Genomic DNA, 27,004 nt, shown 5'->3' on the forward strand with positions numbered 1-27,004 from the left:
CTAAGGAGCTGGTGAGCTGCAACTAAGGAGACCACCTGCCACAACTAAGACCTGGTGTGATCAAATAAATAAATATTTTTTTAAAACCCCAGCAATAATAGCTATTAAAAAAAAAAGGAAGCATGCTATTTAAAAATAAATAAATAAATGTAGAAAAGGGACTTTCTTGGTGGTCCAGTGGCTAAGACTCAGCGCTCCCAATGCAAGGGGCCTGGGTTAGATCCCTGGTCAGGGAACTAGATCCTGCATGCCGCAACTAAAGATCCTGCGTGCCACAACTAAGGCCCAGTGCAGCCAAATAAATAAATAAATAAATAAAAATTTTTTTAATGTAGAAAAAATGGGGAAAATACAAAATCACCATTGGGTAAATACCACAGTAGTAACCTGTAGTAAAGAGCCACTGAAGAATACTAAAATTAATGTATGAAGTTTTGAGGAGAAACAGCATAATACATAATGCTAAAGTCTCTTCCCCAAGATATTTATTCATTACAATAGGACAAAGAGTAACTTTACAGTGTAGAAACTTGGCAGATAATCTTTTTAACTAAGTGATAAAGGTTAACTTAACCAGTAATAAGATATACTGAACCATGTGCATCCTACTACAGTGCAATATGATCTGTAGTGAGTTAATGGATTTATACCAAAATTAATTTCCTAGTTTTGATAATGGCACTATTATTATGTAGGATGTTAACATGAAGGAAGCTAGATGATGGGAACATGGGAATTCGCCACACTAATTTTTGCAACATTTCTGTAAATCTAAGATTATTTCAAAATAAAACTTTTAAAATCATTAAATGTATGTTAACAAATTTCCTAGATTATATACACACCTAAATTTTCACTGATGTCCTGAATATAAATGTCAGAATTCTTTGTAGTAGCCTTATCCACTGAAAGTGAAAGCCTTTCAAATGAACTACAGCTAACTAAAAATTATAATCAAAATCAAAATAAGAATGTCCATTAAAATTCATTTCCCTTGTCTAGAAACGGGTAATTATTTCAAAGAACATCAGGAAATATAAATTCAAATATAAAATAATAAATACTAAATTTTTTTTTCCTTCTGCCTTGGGGCTGGGTCCATATCCCCCACCATGATCTACACCTCTTAACTACCCAGAGTTATTTTTTAATTTTCTCCTTCACTAATAAATAGGTCACCAATGTTAATACCTCCTAAAAAATACAAGATAACTGTTTTGAAGCAAGCACATAGGAAGGGGCAGAGTGCATAAGGATACAATTTTCAAAATTAGGGGTTACCAAATAAATTGTCATAATTTTCATATGCAACATAAATATCATTAACTATCACTAGTTAAAGGAATTAAAAAAATCATAGAACCTGAAGAACTCAAATGTACCTTAAATGCTAGTGTTTGAAGGGAAGCAGTATAATTAGAGCTGAAATTCCCTAACTGCACCATGGCATCCAGAGCACTAGAGCAAATTCACAGGGGCTCCTCAGGTTATTTTAAATTTTCAAGCGACATCTGTCAGACACTGTCAAACTGCTACTAACTTGTTTGGATTTAACTACTTAATAAACGGTACTGTTAATGTATTTATTTTGGCCTCTGGACACTGTGAACCAAGAAAGTTTGGAAACCTCTGTACTAGAGGATAATGAGAAATGAGATAAAAACAACTGTGGAAGCTCCTCTGAAGGAGCTTTCTGGGCACTCTCAAGGACTTTGGTGGTTGATATCATTTGCACTTTATCAAATCTGATTTTGTTAAAAAGTTATAGTTCATTTAAATACTTAAAATTTGTATACTTTTCTCTATGTATGTGACAGCGTAATAAAAATTTTTATAGAAGTCATGGCTTTCCTTTTTCTCAATACAGGTATATTATGGTACTACTCTTACAATTAGCACAGGGTTTTTTTATTTTTTTAAGGCCTTTGGAGGCCCATAAACTGAATAGAGAAAGTGAGCAAGTGAGAGAAAGAATGAAGTAGAGGGCTCCCCTGGTGGTGCAGTGGTTAAGAATCCGCCTACCAATGCAGGGGACACGGGTTCGAGCCGTGGTCTGGGAAGATCCCACATGCCGCGAAGCAACTAAGCCCATGCGCCACAACTACTGAGCCTGCGCTCCAGAGCCCGCAAGCCACAACTCCTGAAGCCCGGGCACCTAGAGCCCATGCTCTGCAACAAGAGAAGCCACCGCAATGAGAAGCCTGCGCGCCACCGCAGTGAGAAGCCCGCGCACCACAACGAAGAGTAGCCCCCGCTCACCGCAACTAGAGAAAGCCCACGCACAGCAACAAAGACCCAACGCAGCCATCAATCAATCAATCAATCAATAAATAAAAAGAATGAAGGAGAGACATTAAAATATTTTATTTAGTTAATGTGGCAAGAAGTGAAAGAGAAAAAAGAATTAAAGTAATTTGTATACACATAAGAGAGTGCATTAAGTAGAATCAAGTAAGTTGTGAAACAGAGCAAGGGAGACTTTACATTTGATCTTCCAGGTACTGAGATGAAATCAGGTACTGAAAAAGATCTGGTGAGGCTGGCCAGGAGGGTTGGCTAGGAGCAGCTGATGACAATGTGACTAGGCCATAGCCAAAATAAGGAGAAGGGCTTACGGTGAGCATGTGAACAATAATAAGTGCCTTGCCTTCATCCTTTTTAAGTCCCCACCAAAATACATATATTTTAGTCCTAATTATAATGATTCTTCTTACCTGGATTTCATTTCCAGAACTGCAGTTATTTCTTGCTTGGAAGCCTGTACTTGGTATAAAAGCTTAATAATATAGTTAAAGTGTTCTGGGTCAAGTACCATCCCAGCTTCAACAAGCTGTAGAAGAGGGAAAAAAGTAGTCATTCTCATAAAAATATGAAAGAGTCAAAACCAATGTGTGTGGAAAAAACTAAGAGACTGATGGAAGAAGTGAAACATGGAGACAAACAGAATTAAAATTCATTTTAAAACTTTGAAGCATATTTTTCTTCAAATATTTGAGAACCACGATAAGACTGCTTATATCAAGAATTTAAAGCAAAAATGAAAATAATACTTTAGAATGCAAACTTGAATATTCTTCCTGTTCTCCAAGTTAGCTCAACCACTTCATCAGTTGTACCTCGTTTGGTACTCATTCTGTCTTTTACTAAGTATAGCACTGGTGGTTGTACTGTATCCCTGATGATAAAATTCCTGAGAGGTATTAAACTGAGGTTTTCTACAATGACTACAGGTGATCAGTAATTTCTTTTTATTTTTTTAATTTTAAATTTATCTATCTATCTTCCAGTTTTGTTGAGATATAACTGACATGCAGCACTGTATAAGTTTAAGGTGTACAGCATAATGATTTGATTTACATACATCACGAAAAGATTACAATAATTTGAGTGAACATCCATCATCTCATATACATGCAAAATAAAAGAAAAAAATTGTTTTCCTTGTGATGAGAGCTCTCAGGATTTACTCTCTTAACAACTTTCATATAGAACACACAGCCGTGTTCATTCTATTCATCATGTTGTATAATACATCCCTAGTTCCCATTTATCTGATAACTGGAAGTTTGTACATTTTGACCACCTTCATCCAATTCCCAATCCCCCCACGCCTTGCCTCTGGTAACCACAAATCTGATCTCTTTTTCTATGAGTTTGTTTTCTGAAGTATAATTAACCTACAACACTACGTTAGTTACTGGTGCACAACATGGTGATTTGATATTTCTGTACATTACAAAATGATAACCGTAAGTCTAGTTACTATCTGTCACCATACAAAGATACTACATTATTACTGATTATATTCCCCATGCCGTACATTTCATCCCTGTGACTCATTTGTTATGTAACTGGAAGTTTGAGTAATTCTTGATTCAAAAAATTTCCAGGCAAGTAACTTTGTCAAGTTTTGTAATGTGGAACTAGAGGTATTCACTGAAATATTTGTTCATCTGCTAGAGTGGTTCCAATGCTGCTTCCTAAAGAGAATGGGTGAGAATTGGGTGTTTTCCTGCTATTAAGCCTATTCTGAAATGAATGGCTGGGTAGTACCAAACACTAGGAAATATTCAACAACAGTAAAAATTTTAATATACCTTTTAAAAGCTATAAAAATTTTTGTTTTTCTTTTTGCTGAGTGCCAAATAGAAAATTAACTCCTTGCCACCATATTCTTATCGATCTGCTTTGTTTGGTAACAATGTCCTATTTATACATTGATTTGTGTATTTATTTTTGTTATATATGACCTCAAATCTTTTTGAAAAAGAAAACTTTCTTTAATCATCCTTAAGAAGTAGAGATGAGGACAGTTCACGAATCTGAAAGAAGTCACCTCGAGTGCTTAGAACTATTTAATTAAGGGGAAGTCCTGTCAGTCACTGGAGTGTGTTTATAAACCTTATTTCGGGAGAAAAACAACATTTCTGAAAACAGAATTCTTTGGCATTAAGAATGTGAGTAAAAGGCAATTTAAGAGTGTAAGCAGAAATCATTATTTTCTTGGTTATTCAGTATTAGAGTATAAAAGGGATAAAATGAAATCATACCTTGCAAAAGATATCGATTAAAGCAGGTACAGCATTCCTTAATTTCATAGTTGCCACACACTCAAATGTTTTTAGTAATATTTTCAGAGCAGGCTGGATAAAACAAAAAAATTACACTCATTTTCATGTCTTCTTTCAGTACACCTTAAGTTTCTCAAATTCATTTACGCTGAAAAACACAAGTGTTCTCTACGAAGTATTCAACAAACAGAAATGCAACTGCTCAATTATACAAACAAGAAATATAACAGATAAATTAACTTAAAATATTAGAAAAATATTTTTTCAGGTTACTTACCAGCATTTTAACCATTATGCTGAGGCTCATGACCTGAAATACTTCTTTCAGTAAACAATGTGTGAGTAAAGAATTGAGAAGGTCATTTAGCACTTGTAGATCAAAGTGTATACCCGGAGGGAACGTTCTGTAGTACGCCATAAACGTGTTTACTAAAAAGGAAGAAGTATATATTAAAGTTATTTGCTGCTTTTAAGATATTCATCTTTCCTAAATTAGACAATCTTTCCATATTTAAAGATCAAGTAGTATAAATTCATTTTCTTAAAAGGTACACTTCCAGTATCAGAAATACTTGATGAAAATAAATTAAAGCAAAAGTTAATGGCAATAACATGTGAACCAGGATGTTAGGCACTACATTGGGAGCTAACTCATGTGCTATCCACAAAAAATAGGGCCAAACTGCCTCATACATAATGGTCTAAATACGAACTCCTAAGGAGCCACACTCCCATGGAGATTTCAGGCAGTGGCCTGTTTAGGGGTAGATGCAGACTATTTTGACATATACCCCTTCTTGCTGTTTTAACCCCCACCAACATGTTGACCCTGGGGATATTTTTATTCCAATTTGTGATATGAACAGTCTACCAAAAATTATAACACATCAATTTCCTTTGAGAAAGTAGTTTCTTAACGGACGCTTGGGTTGCTTCACATTTTACTGTGAATAATGCTGCTATAAACATGGGTGTACAAATATCTTCTGAGACCCTGTCAATTCTCTTTGTGTATATATCAAGAGAAGAATTGCTGGGCCATACAGTAACTCTATTTTTAATTCTTTGAGGAACTGTCATACTGTTTTTCCACAGTGTCTGTACTATTTTACATTCCTGCCGATAGGGTACAAGGGTTCCAATTTCTCCACACCCTCACTAACACTTGCTGTTTTCTGTTTTTTTCGATAGCAGTCATCCTAATGGGAGTAAGGTGGTATCTCAATGTAGTTTTGATTTGCATTTCCCTTAGGACTGGTGATACTGAGCATCTTTTTACATGCTTATTGGCCATTTGTGTATCTTTGGAGAAATGTCTTTTCAAGTACTTTGCCTATTTTTGAATCAGGTTTTGTTGTTGAGTTTTAGGGGTTCTCTGTATATTCTGGATACCAATCCTTTATCAGATATATGATTTACAAATACTTTCTCCCATTCTGTGGGCTGCTGTTTTATCTTACTGATATTGTCTCTTAATGAACGAAATTTTAAGTTTTTCATGAAGTTCAATTTGTCTGTTTTTTCTTTGTCGCCATTGTCTTTGCTGTCATATCCAAGAAATCACTGCCAAATCCAATGTGTGACGCTTTTGTCCTTATGCTTTCTTCTCAGAGTTTTATTGTTGTAGGTCTTACATTAAGGTCTTTAATCAATTTTGAACTAATTTTTGTATATAGTGTTAGATAAGGGTCCAATTTTATTCTTTTGCTTGTGGATATTTAGTTTTCCCAGCACTAAAAAACTATCCTTTCACTAGTGAATGATCTTGGCATCCTTCTCAAAAATCATTTGACCATATATGTGAGGCTTTATATCCAGGCTCTCTATTCTAGTCCATTGGTTTATATGTCTGTCTTTATGCCAGTACCACACTGTTTTGATTACTATAGCTCTGTAGTAAGTTTTCAAGATAGGAAGTATGAGTCCTCCAGGTTTTTTCTTTTTCAAGATTATTTCGGGATTCCTTGGGGATCACTTGGGAAGTAATGACATTTTAACAATACTAAGTTTTCCAATCTGTGAACATGGGATGTGTTTCCATTAATTTATCTTTAATTTCTTTCAGCAATGTTTTGTAGATTTCATTGTACAAGTCTATCACTTCCTTGGTTAAGTTAATAAGTATTTTATTCTTTTTTATGCTATTGTAAACGGAATTGTTTTTGTAATTTCCTTTTCAGATTGTTCAATGTCAGTGTATAGAAATGCCCAGATATGGCTTTTTAAATGTTGAGGTAGTTTCCTTTTATTCCTAGTCTTTTGAGTGTTTTTATCATGAAAAGGTGTTGAATTTTGTCAAATGCTTTTTCTGAATCAATTGAGATGATCATGTGGTTTTTCCCCTTCATTCTGTTAATGTGGTGTATTACTTTGATTGATTTTTGTATGTTGAACTATCCTTGCATTCTAAGAATAAATTCCACTTGGTCATGGTCTATGATCCTTCCAATATGCTGCTGAATTTGGTTTGTTAGTTTTTGTTGAGGATTTCTGTATCAATGTTCATAAGGAGTATCGATCTGTAGTTACCTTTTTGGCAGTTTCTTTATCTGGCTTTGGTATCAGGGCAATGGTAGCCTCAGCCTCATAGAATGAGTTAGCAAGTGTTCCCTCTTCAATTTTTGGGAAAAGTTTGAGGATTGATATTAGTTCTTTAAATGTTTGATAGAACTCACCAGTGAAACCATTCGGTGCAGGGCTTTTCTTTGTCAGAACATTTTTGATTACTGATTCAATCTCCTTACTAACTGTAGATCTATTCAGATTTTCTATTTCTTCATCATTTAGTCTTGGAAGATTTTGTTTTTCTAGGAATTTGTCCATTTCATCTAAGTTATCCAATTTGTTTGGCACACAATTATTCACAGTACTCTCTTATAATCATTTTTATTTCTGTAGAATCGTATTATTGTCCCCACTTTTTTTATTTTAGCAATTTCAATCTTCTCTCCTTTTTTCTTAGTCCATTTGCCAAAGATTTGTTAATTTTGTTGGTCTTTTTGAAACACCAGCTTTCAGTTTTATTGATTTTCTTCTCATTGTTTTTCTATTCTCATTGTTCTCTATTTCATTTATCTCTGCTCTGATCTTTATCATTTCCTTCCTTCTACTAGCTTTAGGTTTAGTTTGTTTTTCTTTCTCTAGTTTCTTAAGTTGTAAAGTTAGGTTGTTGATTTGAGAGCTTTCTTGTTTTTTAACATAAACATTTATACAATAGCTATAAATTTCCCTCTTAAGTACCATTTTCACTCCATCTCATAAGTTTTGGAATGTTGTGTTTCATTTTCATTTGTCTCTAAGTATTTTCTGATTTCCCTTGTGATATCTTCTGTGATCCCTTGGTTGCTTAAAAGTATGTTCGATTTCCACAATTTTGTTAATTTTTCAGTTTTCTTTTGTTACTGGTTTCTAATTCCATCCTGTTGTGATCAGAGGAGATACTTTGTATAATATCTATCTTTTAAAATCTGTTGAGACTTAATTTGTGGCCAAACACATGGTCTATCAGGAAGATGCCTCATGTGCTCTTGAAAAGAATATGTATACTATTGTTGTTGGGTAGAGTATTCTGTTTGTGTCTGTTAGATCTAGTGGGTATCTTGTGTTGAGTCCTCTATTTCTTTACTTACCTTCTGTCTGGTTGTTCTATCCATTATTGTGAGTGGGGTATTGAAATCTCCAACTACTATTGTAGAACTGTCTATTTCTCTCATTAATTCTGTAAGTTTTTGCTTTATGTATTTTGATCGTCTGTCATTAGGTATAAATGTTTATACTGCTGCTGTACTGAACCTTTCATTACTATATATAATGTCCTTCTTTGTCTCTTGTAACCTTTTTTGATCTAAAGTCTATTCTGTCTAATATTAGTATAGCCACTCCTGCTCTCTTCTGGTTACTATTTGTATAGAGTATTTTTTCCATCCTTTCACTTTCAATCTATTTGTCTTTGGCTCTAAAGTGAATATTTTGTAGACAGCATATAACTGGATAATGTGTTTTTATTCATTCTGCCAATCTGTGTCTTTTGAATGGAGAATTTAATCCATTTACTTTAAAAGTAATTACTGATAATGAAGGACTTACTTCTGATTTTGCTATTTGTTTTCTGTATGTCTCATAGCTTTTTTGTCCCTCATTTCCTGCAATACTCTCTTCTTTTGTGTTTAGCTGATTTTTTGAGTGAAAGTTTTAACTCCTTTTTCATTTCCTTTTGTGCATATTCTATAGCTATTGAGGTTACCATGGGATTTATACCAGCGTAACTTCAATAATATACAAAAACTCTGCTTCTTTACAGCTCCATCCCCACCCCTTTCCGTTGCTAAGGTCACAAATTACATTTTTATATACTGTGTGCCCCAAAACATTAACTAACAGTTCTTTCAAATGCATCAGTCTCTTAAATAATATGGAAAAGAGGATTTGGAGTTACCAATCAAATTTACAATAATACTATTTTTTTAAATTAATTAATTAATTTACTTATGGCTGTGTTGGGTCTTCATTTCTGTGCGAGGGCTTTCTCCAGTTGCGGCGAGCGGGGGCCACTCTTCATCGCGGTGTGCGGGCCTCTCACTATCATGGCCTCTCTTGTTGCAGAGCACAGGTTCCAGACACGCAGGCTCAGTAGTTGTGGCTCACGGGCCCAGTTGCTCTGCAGCACGTGGGATCCTCCCAGACCAGGGCTTGAACCCGTGTCCCCTGCATTGGCAGGCAGACCCCCCAACCACTGTGCCACCAGGGAAGTCCGATAATACTAGTTTTTACACTAATAATATACTTTTCTTTAAAGGTATTAATTTCTTAAATCATGTAAAAAACAGAAAGTACAGTACAAACCATTGTTACAATAATACTAGCTTTTATAATTACCCACGTATTTACTTTTATTGAGATCCTTATTTCTCCATATGACCTCAAGTTACTGTCTCATGCCCTTTCATTTCACTTTGCAGGCCTCCCTTGAGCATTTCTTGAAGGGCAGGTCTAAAGGAAACAAACTCTCTCAGCTTTTGTTTATCCGGGAATGTCATACCAATAATTTATCCCTCAATTCTGAAGGACAGTTTTGCTAGATATAGGATTCTCGGTTGACAGATATTTTCTTTTAGCACTTTGAATATATGGCCTATTGCCTTCTGGCCTCCAAAGTTTCTGGTGAGAAATCTGCTTATAATCTTATTGAGGATCCCTTGTATGTGATAATTTGCTTCTCTCTTGCTGCTTTCAAGATCCTCTCTTTGCCTCTGGCTTTTGAAAGTTTGATTAAAATATGTCTTGGTGTGTGTCTCTTTGAGTTCATCTTAGAGTTTGCTGAGCTTCTTGGATATTTATATTTACAACTTTCATCAAATTTGGGAAGTTTTCAGCCATTATTTGCTCAAATATTCTCTCTACCCCTTTCTCTTTCTCTTCTCCTTCTGAGACTTCCACAGTGTTCTGTTTCATGGTGTTCCTCAGGCTGTATTCACTTTTCTTCAAACTTTTTTCTTTCTGTTCCTCAGACCTGATAATTTCCATTCTCCTATCTTCAAGTTCTCTGATTCTTTTGCCTGCTAAAATCTGCCTTTGAATCCCTCTAGTGAATTTTTCATTTCAGTTATTGTATTTTTCAACTCCAGAATTTTTCTGGTTTCTTTTTAGGTTTCCTATCTCTCTGATATTTCCATTTTGTTCACAAATTATTTTCTTGACGTTCCCCACATCTTCCTTAGTTCTTCAAGCACCTTTAAGACATGTTTTAAAATCATTGTCTAATTTATCTGCCATCAGGTCTTTTACAAGGATAGTTTCTGTTGATTTATTTTTTCCTTTGAATAGGCCATATTTTGCTCATTTCTTTGTATGTCATATGACTTTTTTTTTAAATTTTTTTTAAATTTATTTTTATTTATGGCTGTGTTGGGTCTTCATTTCTGTGTGAGGGCTTTCTCTAGTTGTGGCAAGTGGGGGCCACTCTTCATCGCGGTGCATGGGCCTCTCACTATCACGGCCTCTCTTGTTGCGGAGCACGGGCTCCAGACGCGCAGGTTCAGCAATTGTGGCTCACGGGCCCAGTTGCTCCGCGGCATGTGGGATCTTCCCAGACTGGGGCTCGAACCTGTGTCCCCTGCATTGGCAGGCAGATTCTCAACCACTGCGCCACCAGGGAAGCCCTGTCATATGACTTTTTGATTGAAAAGTGGGCTTTTGAATCCAATAATGTGGTAACTCTGGAGCTCAGAATACATATATTTTAAAATATTTGAAGCTAATAGCTTTTTTCAGTTTACATTTATATAAACAAATTTTTATCTTTTGTGCTTCTTTTGATTACTTTAAACCACAGAAATTATCAACTTTCAAAAAAATCTGATTGAAAATGTTAATTCTTTTTACTGAATTACCAACATACTACAATTATTCATTTTGGTATATGCTAAGCAGTAGTAGTTTTTCACAATGTTTTTAGTCAAACAACTTCTGGAAAAAGAATTTTATGTGGAAATTCAAATATAAAACAGATAAAAATGAACTTATGGTTAAATAGGGTAATGGGGAGTCCCACCCTCTCAGTACCTCCCCTTGTGAACTAGGTGGTCCCTGAGGCCTCTCTGTAGAGCCTGAGCAGTTAGATCTATACTTTATACCAGAGATATTCAGAGTTTCTCTTTCTAAGTTGCTCTCCAGTTTTCCTAACATCATTCATAAAATGAGTCTTCCTTCCCAAACCCTATGGTCTTTCTAAACACTAAACCTCTTTATACATAATATCAAGTTTATTCTGAGCTATCTATCTGTTCCACTGATCTAACTTTCTATTTTCACATCAAACGTAATTTATATAGGTTTTTGCCAACTTCCTGCACTTATTCTTCACTATAGGTTTTTATTTTTGTTTTCTGTATTTATTGTTTTATAACTGAATAAACATATATTTTTCCTTTTCCCATAATGGATATTCACACAACCAGAATTATGTTTTGGGGAGTTTTGCATTTTTCCCATGTCATCCTCTTTTCTTCCATATATGTTACGGAATTATTTCTGGAATATAAATGTTCATCCATATCTAACCATATGTAGCTTCTCCTCCTTGGTTATCACAACCTGTCAGGTGACAGGTATATTCCCTATATAGGCTCCTATTACTTCTACCTTAACTACTTCCTCCTTGCTACAGCTGGATTAAGTCCAGACTACCAGTTCCCTCATATGCTTCCTCTAATCCTTAGAGGAGATGATATCACCAGCAAAACAAACTTATCAGAGATTTTGTTTTTAGCTAGATGAGATTTTAAGCAGATGAATATGGTGCTCTGTTACCATCATACTATGTGGTTTTGGTGGCTGTGTCAGGGTGACAAATGTAAAGCTTGGTCCCTTCCTCTTGGGGCTCACAATGTAGTAGGGGGAGATGGGAGCAGGGAATGGGATGAGGCTGTGGAGTCAGATAAGGGCCTAATAGAGGAGATTATCCTATTTCCTATGAGTAAGCTTTGAAAGATGAATAGGTCTTTGCTGTGGGGAAGTGGGATAAAAGAAAGGGATCCTGGGTAGAGACAGCAGTGCCCTCTCTATTATAACACAGCATGCCCTATTTAGGGAACTGCACAGAATGATGGATAGTGCACTGGCTACAAGGGATAATGTAAAAAGAAAAGGGCTAATAAGTAAGGAAGATACAGTTTCTGAAAGATCCCTTCAGAAAGATTTTAAGCCAATTAACAATATCCTTTTTCCTGTCTTACAACTGTAAATAAAATTTCTATGTCATGAAAATATTAGTATGTGAGGGAATTACAGTGTTAGGGGGATTATAATTTTTTTATTAACCAAAATGCCACACTTATTATTAATCCTTTCTAAGACCAAGAGAGCTGCTCTAAGGCATTCATTTTTCATACTCAAAAGTACTGAATTTACTTTCAAACTATTAAGACAATAGCACATTGTTTGAAACTCTCATATAAATAAATTCATAGTAATCATTCCATTGTCTCATACCTGCACGTTGTAGCAAACAAAGCTCGTTGATACTTATATATTTCTTAAACACATCCATACAAACCTATAAAAGTCACAAAAAATGTAAAATTACCTTTTTATATTTCGTAAGATCTACACAAATTTCAGTCCTATCTTTTTGCTTATTCCAATTTTTTTAAGTCAATTGAAAGCAATGGAATAAAGAAGCTGATGTTAGGTTAACTAAGATTTGAAATGTACACTGAATTCATTACAAAAATCTTATTTAGAGAATCTCTGTCAAAGAAATAGTCTAGGAAACAGAGTCAAGATTAGCAATCAACTGGGGAAGGGAGGACATATTTTATTGGTATAAGGAGAAACACATGGACCAATGGATTAGAACAGAGATCCTATAAATAGACCCACTCATACACAATCAGCTGATTTATGACATGGTGATACTGCAGTGCAGTGGGGGAAAGGATGGTTTTGGGTCACCTGGAGATCCACATGGGAAAAAATATATATCTAGACCTTCTCACATCCTAAACAAAAATTAATTCTAGATGGCTTAGAGTTCTAAATGTAAATATCAGACAAGAAAACTTTTAAAGGAAAAACATAAAAGAACATCTTCACAATCTTGGCAAAGCTTTCTTGAACAGCATGTAAAAAGTCAACACCATAAAAGGGAAAAAAATGGATAAGATTGGACTATATAAAGATTAATAATTTTGTTTACCAAAGACACTTTTAAAAGAGTGAAAAGTTTGACCCACCTCCTAGAGAAATGGGAATAAAAACAAAAATAAACAAATGGGACCTAATGAAACTTAAAAGCTTTTGCACAGCAAAGGAAACCATAAACAAGACGAAAAGACAACCCTCAGAATGGGAGAAAATATTTGCAAACAAAGCAACTGACAAAGGATTAATCTCCAAAATATACAAGCAGCTCATGCAGCTCAATATCAAAAAAACAAACAACCCAATCCAAAAATGGGCAGAAGACCTAAATAGACATTTCTCCAAAGAAGATATACAGATTGCCAACAAACACATGAAAGGATGCTCAACATCACTAATCATTAGAGAAAAGCAAATCAAAACTACAATGAGGTATCACCTCACGCTGGTCAGAATGGGCATCATCAAAAAATCTACAATCAGGGGCTTCCCTGGTGGCGCAGTGGTTGAGAATCTGTCTGCCAATGCAGGGGACACGGGTTCGAGCCCTGGTCTGGGAAGATCCCACGTGCCGCGGAGCAACTAGGCCCGTGAGCCACAACTACTGAGCCTGCGCATCTGGAGCCTGTGCTCCGCAACAAGAGAGGCCGTGACAGTGAGAGGCCCACGCACCGCGATGAAGAGTGGCCCCCGCTTGCCGCAACTAGAGAAAGCCCTCACACAGAAACGAAGACCCAACACAGCCATAAATAAAGAAATAAATAAAATAAAATAAAAAAAATCTACAATCAATCAATGCTGGAGAGGGTGTGGAGAAAAGGGAACCCTCTTGCACTGTTGGTAGGAATGTAAATTGATACAGCCGCTATGGAGAACAGTATGGAGGTTCCTTAAAAAACTAAAAATAGAGCTACCATATGACCCAGCAATCCCACTACTGGGCATATACCCTGAGAAAACCATAATTCAAAAAGAGTCATGTACCACAATGTTCACTGAACCTCTATTTACAATAGCCAGGACATGGAAGCAACCTAAGTGTCCATCGACAGATGAATGGATAAAGAAGATGTGGCACATATATAATGGAGTATTACTCAGCCATAAAAAGAAACGAAATTGAGTTATTTGTAGTGAGGTGGATGGACAGAGTCTGTCATACAGAGTGAAGTAAAGTCAGAAAGAGAAAAACAAATACCGTATGCTAACACATATATATGGAATCTAAAAAAATGGTTCTGAAGAACCTAGGGGCAGGACAGGAATAAAGACACAGACATAGAGAATGGACTTGAGGACACAGGGAGGGTGAAGGGTAAGCTGAGACGAAGTGAGAGAGTGGCAGTGACATATATACACTACCAAATGTAAAACAGATAGCTAGTGGGAAGCAGCTGCATAGCACAGGGAGATCAGCTCGTGCCTTGTGACCACCTAGAGGGATGGGATAGGGAGAGTGGGAGGGAGACGCAAGAGGGAGGGGATATGGGGATATATGTGTACGTATAGGTGATTCACTGTGTTATACAGCAGCAACTAACACAACAATGTAAAGCAATTATACTCCAATAAAGATGTTAAAATAAAATAAAATTAGAGATTTAACTAAGCAAAAATAAATAAATAAATAAATACATAAAATAAAAGGGTGAAAAGGCCTGTTGGTGGAATGTAAATTGGTACCATTATGGAGCACAGTATGGAGGTTCCTTAAAAAACTAAATATAGAACTACCATATGATCCAGCAATCCCCCTCTTGGGCATATATCTGGAGAAAATCATAAATTGAAAAGATACATGCACCCCAACATTCATTGCAGCATTATTTACAATAGCCAAGACATGGAAGCAATCTAAATGTCCAATGACAGAGGAGTGGATAAAGAAGATGTGGTACATATATACAATGGAATATTACTGAGCCATAAAAAAGAATGAAATAATGCTGTTTGCAGCAAGATGGATGCAACTAGAGATGATCATACTAAGTGAAGTAAGTCAGAAAGAGAAAGACAAATATATGATATTGCTTATATGTGGAATCCAAATAAATGGTACAAATGAACTTATTTACAAAATAGAAATAGAGTCACAGATGTAGAAAACAAACTTATGGTTTACCGGGGGAAAAGGGGAGAGGAAGGGATAAATTGGGAGATTGGGATTGACATATACATACTACTATATATAAAATAGATAACTAATAAGGACCTACTGTACAGCACAGGGAACTCTACTCAATACTCTGTAATGACCTATATGTGAAAAGAATCTAAAAAAGAGTGGATATATGTATATAACGGATTTACTTTGCTGTACACATGAAACTAACACAACATTGTAAATCAACTATACTCCAAAAAAATTAAAAAAATAAAAGGGTGAAAAGGCAACTTGTAAAGTAGTAAAAGTTATTTGCAATACGTATATCCAACAAAGAATTTGCATCCAGAATATATAAAGAATTCTTAAGATGGACAAGAAAAAGATAATCCTCTAGAATATAGGCAAAATATTTAGATATTTACAGAAAGGGGATATTCAAACACCCAACAAACATTTTGAAAGATGCTCAGCTTCATCAATCACCAGGGAAGGTATCACTCCCCACCCACTAGAATGGCTTAAATTAAAAGGCTGATAACACCAAGAGCTGGTGAGGATGTAAAGCAACCAGAACTCTCAAACATTGCTGGTTAGAGTGTAACTTGGTAAACCACTTTGGAAATCTGTCTGGCAGTATCTACTAAAGTTGAATATATGTAGACCCTTTGACCCAATAATTCCAGTTTTAAGTATAACCCATCAGAATGTGTTCGTATGTTCACCAAAAGACATGCAGAACACTACTGTATTTACCAAATTTAGAAACCACCCATCAAAAGCAGTATTTATCAACAAAAAACATTTTGATATACTCATACAATGGAATATTTAATATTATACAGCAATGAGAAAGAAACATCTACAATTAAGTAAAAAAGTACAGATGAATCTCAAAAATGTTGAGCAAAAGCAGCCAGAAACAAAAGAATACAAATTGTATGATTCCATTTATGTAAAGCACAAAATCAGGCAAAGCTCATATATTAGGAGTTGATGAAAATCTGAATTAAAACATATGACTGAGATGGTTATTAAAACAATCTCTACTTCAAAGACTTAACATATTTTACCTTTTCATCCCCTTGCTCAGGCACGTGAGCAAACTTGCACTGTGATCGCTCACAGCCACGTAATGTATTAAAATGAAATTTGCAATATCTATGGGGTATCATCAACCCTAGGGGCTTCTGGAACACCTAGAAAATTAGACAAATTCCCTTTCTGTGTTAATTGTAAAACACTTACTGCAATCAAGTGAGAAAGTATTTGAAACAACCAGAAATATTATACATCCAAAAAAGTATCACGATAAATTGTTTGCTGACTTGATAAAAAGTAACTCCAAACAATTTATATTTTTAAAAATTATAAAAAAAATCAATTTAGAGTTATTTGTCTGAATTTCTGCAATTTCCTTTAGTGTAAAACTTTTATATTTCATCAAAGTTATTACCATTTTACTTTACGTGGTTTTAAAAGTTTATACTTTCCCTCCTCCTTCTCATGTGCCTGCCCTTTTAACTTGTATAAAAAGTTAATTCTGTAATAATATGCATATTTCAGATGCATTTATTAGAACCAAAAATTTCCTTAGCTTTTCTGATTAACGGAAAAAGGCAATGAGTGAAAGCTTTTTACAACAGGCTTTTCCTATCAATTGCTTTATATCACTAGCTTTCTCCATCACAGGGAACTATTCATCCTGTATTTTCTGTTTTGGATATCCCATTCCCCACCCTTCTGCCTTAAACCTGTTATACTGTTTGTGAATATCCTCTGAATCGCTACCCATTTTCTGTCCCTTACCACCAACTCCCATTTAAAATCCATAAAATGTCCAGAACTGCTGAAATTATGATAGGGAAATTAATCAGAAAGCCCCAAAGTACAAGCTTATAAGATTATTATTATTTTTTTAAATGGGGCGCTTACCCCTACATTTTTTTCCCTCTTAAATATTTCACAAATTTCAGGATCCTGCAGCTTTAGAAGAGAATGTTTTCCTGGAAATCTGAAATCTAGAAATGATTAAGAATGAGATTACATTCCAATATGTTACAACTTATTCCTTTCATAACGATCAAACAGATGACTACTACTATCTGCTTTAATATTTCACTTTGGACTTGTGCTCAGTTCAAGGACTGCTGCTGTAGTATGTTCCTGTGAAATATACAGTAATTTACATCTTAGGTGTTCCTTAAGGATGTCTAGATCTGAACTTAACATTTTAAATTCATTATAAGCTAAAGATGCTTTCTTAAAAGCCTTACATAGCAGAATTGAGTACTACATTCAAATGATTGTCTAAGTTAAACAGACAAATATTACACACAATAAACCTTTCTTAGGGAAGAAAACTACTGAGAAACCCAGGTGCTATGGATCGACTGTGTCTCCCCCCAATTCAAAAATTGAAGCCTTAACCCCCAAAGTGACTGTATTTGGAGTTAGGGACTTTTGCAGAAGTAATTAAGGTTAAATGGGGTTGTAAAAATGAGGCCCTGATCTGATAGAATCAATGTCTTTATAAGAGACACCAGAGAGCTTTCTCTCTCTCTCTCTCTCTCTCTCTCTCCCCCCATGCACATGCACCAAGGAAAGGCCATGTGAGGACTTAGTGAAAAGGCTGCCGTCTGTAAGCCAGGAAGACAGCCAGAAACTGAACTCTACCAGAAACTTGATCTTGGACTTCTAGCTTCCAGAACTGTGTGAAATGAATATCTGTTGTTTAAGCCACCCGGTCTGTGGCATTTTGTTACGGCAGCCCGAGCTGACTATTATACCAGGGGTCATTATCCCTTAATGTTAGTCTTTTAAAATGAGAATTAGGACATTTAAAAATTATGTTTTCTAAAGATAACACAAAAATGTTTTTTATCTTAAGTAATTTCATTTTTCATTTTGGCAGCATCCAGATATAATTTGGGACAAGCTGACGTTTTTGCTGCATAGCTTTGCAGTACTTTTCATTATGAAACCTGTAAAGCTTTTTAAGATAAAACATGTGATCATCATGGGCTTGCTGCTATAGTACACAACACCAGGCAGCATGAAGTCAGTAATGGGAGGTCCAGAAGAGTTAGGTGTGAGCTACATACACAAGAGGATTTTACTGTTTCTGAATTAATTCTTCAATCTAGTTTATTTTTTCACAGCATTATGAATTATCAAAAAAAGACACAAATTCTAAACTACATTCTAAATTTCTAAAACACTCACTTAAAATATGAATATTTTAGGTATAGACTATAATTTACCTATACTACCACTATCACATAAATATAGATATCTCAGAAGTTGTTCCATCAAAAGTACTAACTAAAGGTACACAAACCTTCTAATCTTAGCATATCCTATACTTGTTTCAATTTTTTTCTTCTCTTTTTTATTTTGGGCCCTGCCACACAGCTTGCGGGATCTTAGTTCACTGACCAGGGATTTAACTCGCGCCCCCTGCAGTGGATGCGCAGAGTCCTAACCACTGGACTGCCGCCAGGGAATTCACTCAATTGTTTTCTTAACTTTTTTGTTTCGGGTGGAAAAATCTCCTGTATCATTTCTATATTATCAAAAGCCAACAGAATTTTACTAAGAAAATTGTACCATTCATCCAGGGCTTCAGTAACGTGTCTTCCTGATGAGCACTTAGATTCAAACGTGGCACTGGCACTGATAAGCACACAGGTTTGGGGCCCAGCGCTGCCAACTGACATTCACCAACCACATTCTCTGTATTTTTAGAATCACTGCTGTGTGAGCAGAAAAACCAAAATCAGAATTTAAATTTATTCTAAAAACATAAAGTAATGAGAATCAAATAAGTAGAAACACATCCTAACGATAGTATTGATGTATTCTACATACTATGCTGTGTACTACCATCATATACTATGATTCTGCAGTATTTTCAATAGGTTGTTCCTGCCTTCTTAACTAGAAAACTGATACTTGTTAAATGGCTAGGGTATGGGTAGAAGTGGGGTGGTGGGGTTAAAACTAGAGCAAAGTACTTCCGATCATGTCAGACAAAAGGTTTGAGCAGGAACTGGACTAGCATCCAAATCCAGAAACGATCAGGCAATGATTCTATTAATAGTGCAATAAAATAAATGAACTGCAAGTTATTCTTCAGGACATCTATATATAATAAATTTATACAAGTACTTGAGAACTTCCTTTGGGAAGAAGGTATAAGAAATGTATTGTTCTAGGCTACTGATTTAAACAGCTTTGACTGTGTTCTAATACGTGAGATCCTATATAGCCAATTAAAAAAAACCACCTTAATTTGGAGGTCACTTACCTAGAAAAATAAATAACTTAAGCAAGGGGGAGGGTGGAAAGTACCTCAGAGCTATCAGATATAAATGAATTTACTTTTTCGGAGAAAGACTTATACCCTCATTCAGATACTACAGTATTTTACCTTAAACACAGTTCTAATAAAGCTTTTTCACCTGGGGTTCCCTTGGCCAGCGGAGAGTAAAAATAGTAAGAAAAGGGGCCAATGCTTATAACAGTTGAAACCTAGTAGCATTGACGGGAGTTCAATAATTTCACACAAAATAAAAATATTTGCTTCTCTCCCCAACTTGGGATATCATTGATATGTGCAATTATCATACCCCCACTCCAAATAAAACAAAATAAAAGCAGTAACATAAAACAAACAAATATGAATTATGGAGTTTTATAGATGGAAAAGATTATTTAGAAAAATTCTTTTATTTTGATTGGGTAATGAAACCCAGGGTAATGTGGTGACTTACCCAATGTCACACTCCTGGTCATTATGGCAGAGCCAAGGTGATGACAAAACTCTGCAGGTTGCAACTATTTAGCTTGTAAGCAAAATGTTTTTAATAGGAAAAAAAAAGTTAACCTTGTCACTTTTTCTTTTTAAGATCTTCAGGTGGGCATGAACCATACGGGCTTCTATGCCAATCTAATTCTTACCTAGGCTTTTCTTTAACGTAATGGTTCTCAAACTTGAACATGTAGCAGGATTAGTTGGTGACCTTGTTGAAACACAGATTGATGCGCCCCATTTCCTGAGTTTCTGATTCAGTAGGTCAGGGGTGGGAACAAATAATTTACATTTCTTACAAGTTCCCACATGATGCAGCTGCTCCAAGGACCACACTTTGAAAAACACTGTCTTAACATAAAAGAACTTGAACATATTTGTCACCTGACCTGACTGTGCCTTGCCTCAACAGCAGAACAGGTGTGGGGTGTGGATCAAATGACCTCCAAGGTGTCCTCTAAATCTAAATTTGGTATCTGTATATGTTCCAGTGAGTGTAATGTAGCTCTCAGTACTAATCGCTGCAGACATAGAAGATACCTGCAAATTGCAATGTTCATCTGATTTCAGCTCGTCTTACCTTCATAGAAGTCACATAAACATCTTTTTTTCTTTTATCACTATTCCTCATTCCTCCCTCAAAAAATATTTTAATGGCTCCAAACACTTAGTGATAGCTTTAAGGTAACTTACAATATCCCTGACATCTGTATACACCTGACACATTAATTAAATAATACCCATGTATTGTTCACGGCATAGTAGCCCAAGTATATGCAGGAGAGAATGAAAAATATGCTGAAGATACAAATTACATGAATGACTATTTTAACATTATGTAATTTAAAATTATGTTACAGACCTTTTGCAAACTTCATAAATATCTTCTTTTTCTTCTTGAATAGTCACCTTGTCCAAAAATCTACACTGTGAAGAGATTATGGTTAAATGGTATAAGTGACTATCTCTGCATTCCATGTTAGGCTATGAGGCTTACCAGATCAGAATGTACTAGATGTTAATTAAACGACTAGCTCATGGTCAAGCAGGAAAATAATTCTACTCTACATTATTTAAAATATGAACACTGATTTTAAAATTTCTGCTGTTGAGAAAAGCTAATATAAATCAATACATTTTTCCCAGTTTTTGATGTCACCTTTAATTATGCAAGCCACCATTTCAAATTATTTTGGACAATTAAAGTTATATTTCTTTTTATTCAGAAAAAAACAGCTTTGAGTGATTTTTATTTTTAGGTGGTATTTACCAACATAAATGTATTTTTCATTAGAAATATTTATATGTATTTAAAACATTGCTACACTTAAAGCACTTTACAATTAGTAATTAGTGTTTTGGGAATTGTGATTCTCTGTAAGAAAATTATACATACTAGACCTTTGAAAAAACAGGCACCAAGAAAATAAATACCCCAAATCACCCATCATTTGGGCAGCCAGAGATAACCACTTAATATCTTACTTTATATCTTTCTAGTCTTTTTGAAGTACATAATCATATTTTACAATAATGGTACACACTATATATACTACTGAACTATAAAAATCAACTGAGTAACGTGAAACACTAGCAAATAGAAAGATATACCATGTTCCTGGATGAGAATGTTAAAGGTAAAAAATGTTAATTGCCTGCAAATTCATTTATACGTTTAAAAAATTACTTTACAATGTGTGTTTAAAGTTCTTAGAAGAATATAAGAATAGCCAAAAATATTTTAGATTTATAATACAGGTTAGTATCTTTTAAAGCAAGCCTTCCTGTTTTTATTTTTCAAGTAATTGACAGTATGGAATTGGTACAGGACCTGAGCAATTAATGAAATAAAAGACAAGTAAAAGAATCATTCTATACATAAAAATTGAAACTATTAAAGATGGCATTTGAAATTTGTGAGGAAATGATTCAATAAATAGTAATACAACAACAGGCTAGCTGACTGGATGGAAAAAAGCTTGGTACCAATTCACCACATGTCAAAATACTTTAGGTTCATTAAAGATTTAAATATAAAAAATACTGAAAGTATCAAAAATAAAATAAAGGTGAGTAGTTATATAATTTGGAGGCTGGAGAAAGCCTAAGCTGACACCAAAGGCAGAAACCATGAATTACGGTATCAGCAGGTTTGAATACAAACATTTAAAATATTTTCATATGCTAAGACGACAAAAGTCACCTGTCAAAATAAGAACAGAAAGGTTACATTGTTTCTACATTTTTTCTTCCAAGATAAAATTTAGATTTATATTGATAAAAAATGTAAACGTAATAAATATCACCAAAAAAGCACTAGAAAAAGATACAGGTGAACATTTTTAATCCAGAAACAGGGAAGGGTTTCTCTAAATACAACTCATAACTCAAGTATCATAAAATAAAACACACATTTGAGGGGCTTCCCTGGTGGCGCAGTGGTTGAGAATCTGCCTGCCAATGCAGGGGACACGGGTTCGAGCCCTGGTCTGGGAAGATCCCACATGCCACGGAGCAACTGGGCCCGTGAGCCACAACTACTGAGCCTGCGCGTTCGGAGCCTGTGCTCCGCAACAGGAGAGGCTGCGATAGTGAGAGGCCCGCGCACCGTGATGAAGAGTGGCCCCCACTCGCCACAACTAGAGAAAGCCCTTGCACAGAAACGAAGACCCAACACAGCCAAAAATAAATAAATTAATTAATTAAAACAACAACAACAACAACAGAAAACACATACATTTGACTAAATAAAAATAAAAAGCTCCTTCAAGGTAAAAAGCTCCTAAACCAAGTCAAACACAAATGAAAAAACAGGAAAAAGTATGGCAACATATGACAAAGAACAAATATGCTTAATATATGTAAAGTTCCTGCAAATAAAAAAAGATCAAAATCCCAAAAGAAAAATGGGCAAAGGATGTAAAAAAGAAGTTCACAGAAGAAAATGTAAATGGCTTTTACACATACTAAAAGATGCTTAACTAGACTCATAAGAGAAAAGCAAATGAAAAGTCACTTGTAAAAATGTACAGATGGACAAAAATAAAAAAATTTTAATACTGAGTTGGTGAGTGTGTGAGGGAGAAAACTGTCATTCCCATACAATGTTGATGGAAGCATAAATCAAAGCAATCTCTATGTAGGGCAATCTGAAAATTCTACTTCTAAGAATTAATCCAAAAATGCTTGCACATATGCAAAATGCCTTATGCTCAAGGATGCATAATGCAACAATGTTAAAATAGCAAAAAATGGGAACAAACCAAGTGTCCATCAACACTGTAACTTGTTGAATAGAGTATACCCATATAGTGGATAATTATATAATTGTAAAAACAAAGTATCATTACATATATGGAAAGGAAACAATCTCCATTATACATTAAGTTAAAAAAAGACAAAGAATGATAAGCTGTCATTTGTATAAAATTAAAAAGAAGACACAGTAGGTCCAGTTTGAGAAATGGCAAATAAGTATCTCTTATTGGGCTAATCCTTCTTCAGGTAACAACTGTAACTCTCAGATGAACTATAAAAAAAAACTCTGCCTGAAAACACTGGAAAGGTATGAAAAGTAGGCAGAATCTGGAGGGAAAGAGGGAATGACACTGGGTAACAGTCCTGTTTTTATGGATTTATTCTTAAAGAGAGGCCTTAATTGGTTGGAACCACTGGGGAAGGCTAAAAATTTGCCATACTGACACAAAGAACCAGAAGACAGAGTATAGGGCAAAATCAGAAACTGGGAAGTGAGGCTGGGAATCCTGGAAACGGGAGAGCCTAAGAGAGAAAGCCCCCAAATCTGCTTTAAACTTGGTCCAAATTTCTAGCTGACCCTTGAACTACACCTTTGTAAGGTAGACTCCAAACAACCCAGATGACACTAAACGAACTGAATAAACATTTCAACTGCCTACTACCACAGGGGGAGTAACCTGGAGGCCAAGTCCACCCAAGTTAAAACCTACGCATGCAACTACCAGACAGCCCAGCAACTGCAAACCTGGGCATTTATTTCAAAATACCAAAGTTACAGAGATGGAAAACATATTAATGGTTACTAAGGTTATGGAAGTTAGGGGTAGGGAGGGATGTGTGACAAAGGGGTAGCATAAGGAATATCTTTGTAGTGATGGCATAATTATCTTGATTGCAGTGGTGGCTACAAAAATCTGCACGCTTGATAATATACACAGAACTACATACACTCATTATACTAATACCAAATTTCTGCTTCTGATATTGTGCTTTAAGATGTAATCATGGAGGAAAACTACTTTTGCAACTTTCTGTGAATTTACAATTGTTTCAAAATAAAAATTAAAAAGTACACTAGCATTTCAACTATCTGGGGCTCAAAACTAGAATCATTAAGCAACTACTACCATGGTAAATCTAAAAATTGTTATATATGGATTCTGGGTATAACTGATATACAAGAGAAAGAAAAAACAAGGTCTGTGGAAAAGACAGAAATATATATATATGTAAAAGATCAGTAAGGAAGCATTTCTAAAAATTCACAGAAAACCATACATAAAAGCAGAAAAGTGGCAGGCTAGACATATGTCCTATAAATCAACCTATTTACCCTCTAAAGTTCCTAAAATATAAGGTGAGAGATGGATAAAGTTTGTTAATTCCCAAATTTGGGGGCCAGATATTTTAAAGACAAATATTACTGACAGGGTCATGTATCAATATTTTCTAAAGAGTTGCTACTTTGAAGCTTACCATGGTATCAGAAAGATAAAAGTATCATTCCCCTTCCCTTAAACAAATCCAAAAAGTAGTACCACACTAGGAAGCAGCTAAATGATTTTGGGGATTATTTTTAAAAGAGCTAATATTGAAAATAGTCTACATCTTTAAATATTTAGTGTTAAGAACTCAGTGAATTCTGGCAAACGTCTCTTAAAATCTATCCTTGCAGAATTGAAAGCAAAAAGTCTTCTCTTCTGCTTTAAGTAGAATAGAGTACAAACTTTATTTTTTAATGCTTTAGAGCAAAGGTTGGCAAGCTATAGCCTGCAGGCTGCCTGTTTTTGTAAATAAAGTTTTATTTGAACACAGCAATTGACATTTGTTTACATATTGTCTATGGCTTCTTTCTCCTTACAATAACAGAGCTGAGTAGCTAGGACAGCAACCATATGGCCCACAAAGCCAGACAAGTATTTACTATCTAGTCTTAAAGAAAAGGTTTGCTGATCCCTGCTATAGAGTCAAGGGGTTCTACTGTGTGACCCTGGACAAGATACTAAGTCTCAGTTTTTTCATCTGCAAAGGGAAATAGCAGTACACACTTCATGTGCAGTAAAGGGTTAACTCAGTAAATGTGGGTTGTCCATATGCCTATGTTAAAGGAATGGCCTGTGACCTGCTCCTAGAAGGTAACTTCTAAGCCCTTGGAATATGCTGCCTGATTGTGTGTCTTTGTTTACCTGGGTGTCTGGGATCACAACAGATAGTGTAAGCTAACAGTGTAATTTATGGTAGAGGCCTTGGGCCACTCCAGAAAGTCTTTGTGATTTATGACGGGGTCCTTGAGCCATGTGGTATCAGCTTGACCTCTGGAGGGACTGGAGACTGAGTGACTGAGGTCAGCCATGCAGGTGGTCAACCATGCCTATGTGACTGACCCCAATAAAAACCCTGACCAAGCTTCAGGCAAGTCCCTGGCTGGCAATATTCTGTTTCTGTCATACATCACTCCTGGGAGAAGCAAGCAGTGTTCACGTGCCTCTATTGGGAGAGAAAAACTGGAAGCTTGTACTCAGTTTCTCCTGTGCTCTGCCCTATGTGACTCTTTCTTTTGCTGACTTTAATCTGTATTCTTTCACTGAAATAAACTGTAACCTTGAGTTACAATAACAGCTTTGCTGACCTCTGTGAGTCCTTCTAGCAAATCACTGAACCTGAGGGTGGTTTTGGGAACTCCTGAACAGCACCTCCTTATATCATAGGGATAAGATATAACCAGTGCTAAGTCTCTAGCACTGGCTGGCTGGCATTTAATAAAGGCTCAATACATACTGGCTGTTATCATCAAACCATTAAGCAAGTACTTTGTGATATTTTTATTCATGCTATAGGACACTTCTAACACTTAAAGACTATTTTTTTTTTGATATGGACCATTTTTTTAAGTCTTTATTGAATTTGTTACAATATTGCTTCTGTTTTATGTTTTGATTTTTTGGTCCCGAGGCATGTGGGATCTTAGCTCCCCAACCAGGGATCGAACCTGCACCCCTTGCATTGGAAGGTGAAGTCCTAACTACTGGACCTCCAGGGAAGTCCCTAAAGACTATTTTCAAATGAGGTTCACATTCAATATTCATTCAACAACCATTTGGGACTTCCCTGGCAATCCAGTCGTTAAGATTCTGCACTTCCATTGCAGGGCACACAGGTTTGATCCCTGGTCGGGGAACTAATATCCTGCATGCCGTGCGGGGCGGCCAAAAAAACCCAATCATTTGTGTTATTACTCTGTATCAGCCACTGCTCTAGGTGCTAAAGATTCATTTGTGAGCAAAATGGACAAAAATCTTTGCCTTCATGGAGTTTCATTCTAGCAGGAAGAGACAGAGGTAAACATAAATAAGTAAATGTAAAGTATGTTATATCATGATAAGTACAAGAAAGGGGGATATGAAATGTTGACAGAACGGAGAATACCGGAATTTTAGGTTGGATGGCTAGAGGAGGTCTCTCTGAGAACACGAAATTTGAGTAAAGATGTGAAGGAAATAAGAAAGTAAGCTATATCTTTTTTTTTTTTTTTTTTTTTTAGGAGATAAAATGGCAAGGGCAAAGGCCGTGAAGTGGGAGAAAGCCTGGTTTGTTCCAAGAACAGCAAGGAGACTAATG

General features: G+C 35.6%; 1 protein-coding gene and 1 long non-coding RNA gene across 2 annotated transcripts in view; one reads left to right on the plus strand and one right to left on the minus strand.

The window, feature by feature from the left end:
• Nucleotides 1-27,004, plus strand: part of LOC309637819 — a 253,175-nt gene that overhangs the window by 40,091 nt on the left and 186,080 nt on the right. The window lies entirely within an intron of this gene.
• The window catches only part of TOPAZ1 (testis and ovary specific TOPAZ 1), a 57,643-nt gene that overhangs the window by 28,568 nt on the left and 2,071 nt on the right, over nt 1-27,004 (minus strand). The window contains exons 2-8 of the mRNA XM_082412716.1: nt 20,991-21,055; nt 17,251-17,336; nt 16,389-16,514; nt 12,561-12,624; nt 4,849-5,000; nt 4,551-4,643; nt 2,715-2,830 (exon numbers count right to left, since the gene is read on the minus strand). Coding sequence (XP_082268842.1) covers nt 2,715-2,830; nt 4,551-4,643; nt 4,849-5,000; nt 12,561-12,624; nt 16,389-16,514; nt 17,251-17,336; nt 20,991-21,006 — 653 coding nt within the window. The 5' untranslated portion in view covers nt 21,007-21,055. The remainder of the gene's footprint in view (nt 1-2,714; nt 2,831-4,550; nt 4,644-4,848; nt 5,001-12,560; nt 12,625-16,388; nt 16,515-17,250; nt 17,337-20,990; nt 21,056-27,004) is intronic.

The sequence above is a fragment of the Balaenoptera physalus genome (genome assembly GCF_965194825.1).
Source record: "Balaenoptera physalus genome assembly, chromosome: 11".
In the NCBI taxonomy this organism is placed as follows: domain Eukaryota; kingdom Metazoa; phylum Chordata; class Mammalia; order Artiodactyla; family Balaenopteridae; genus Balaenoptera; species Balaenoptera physalus.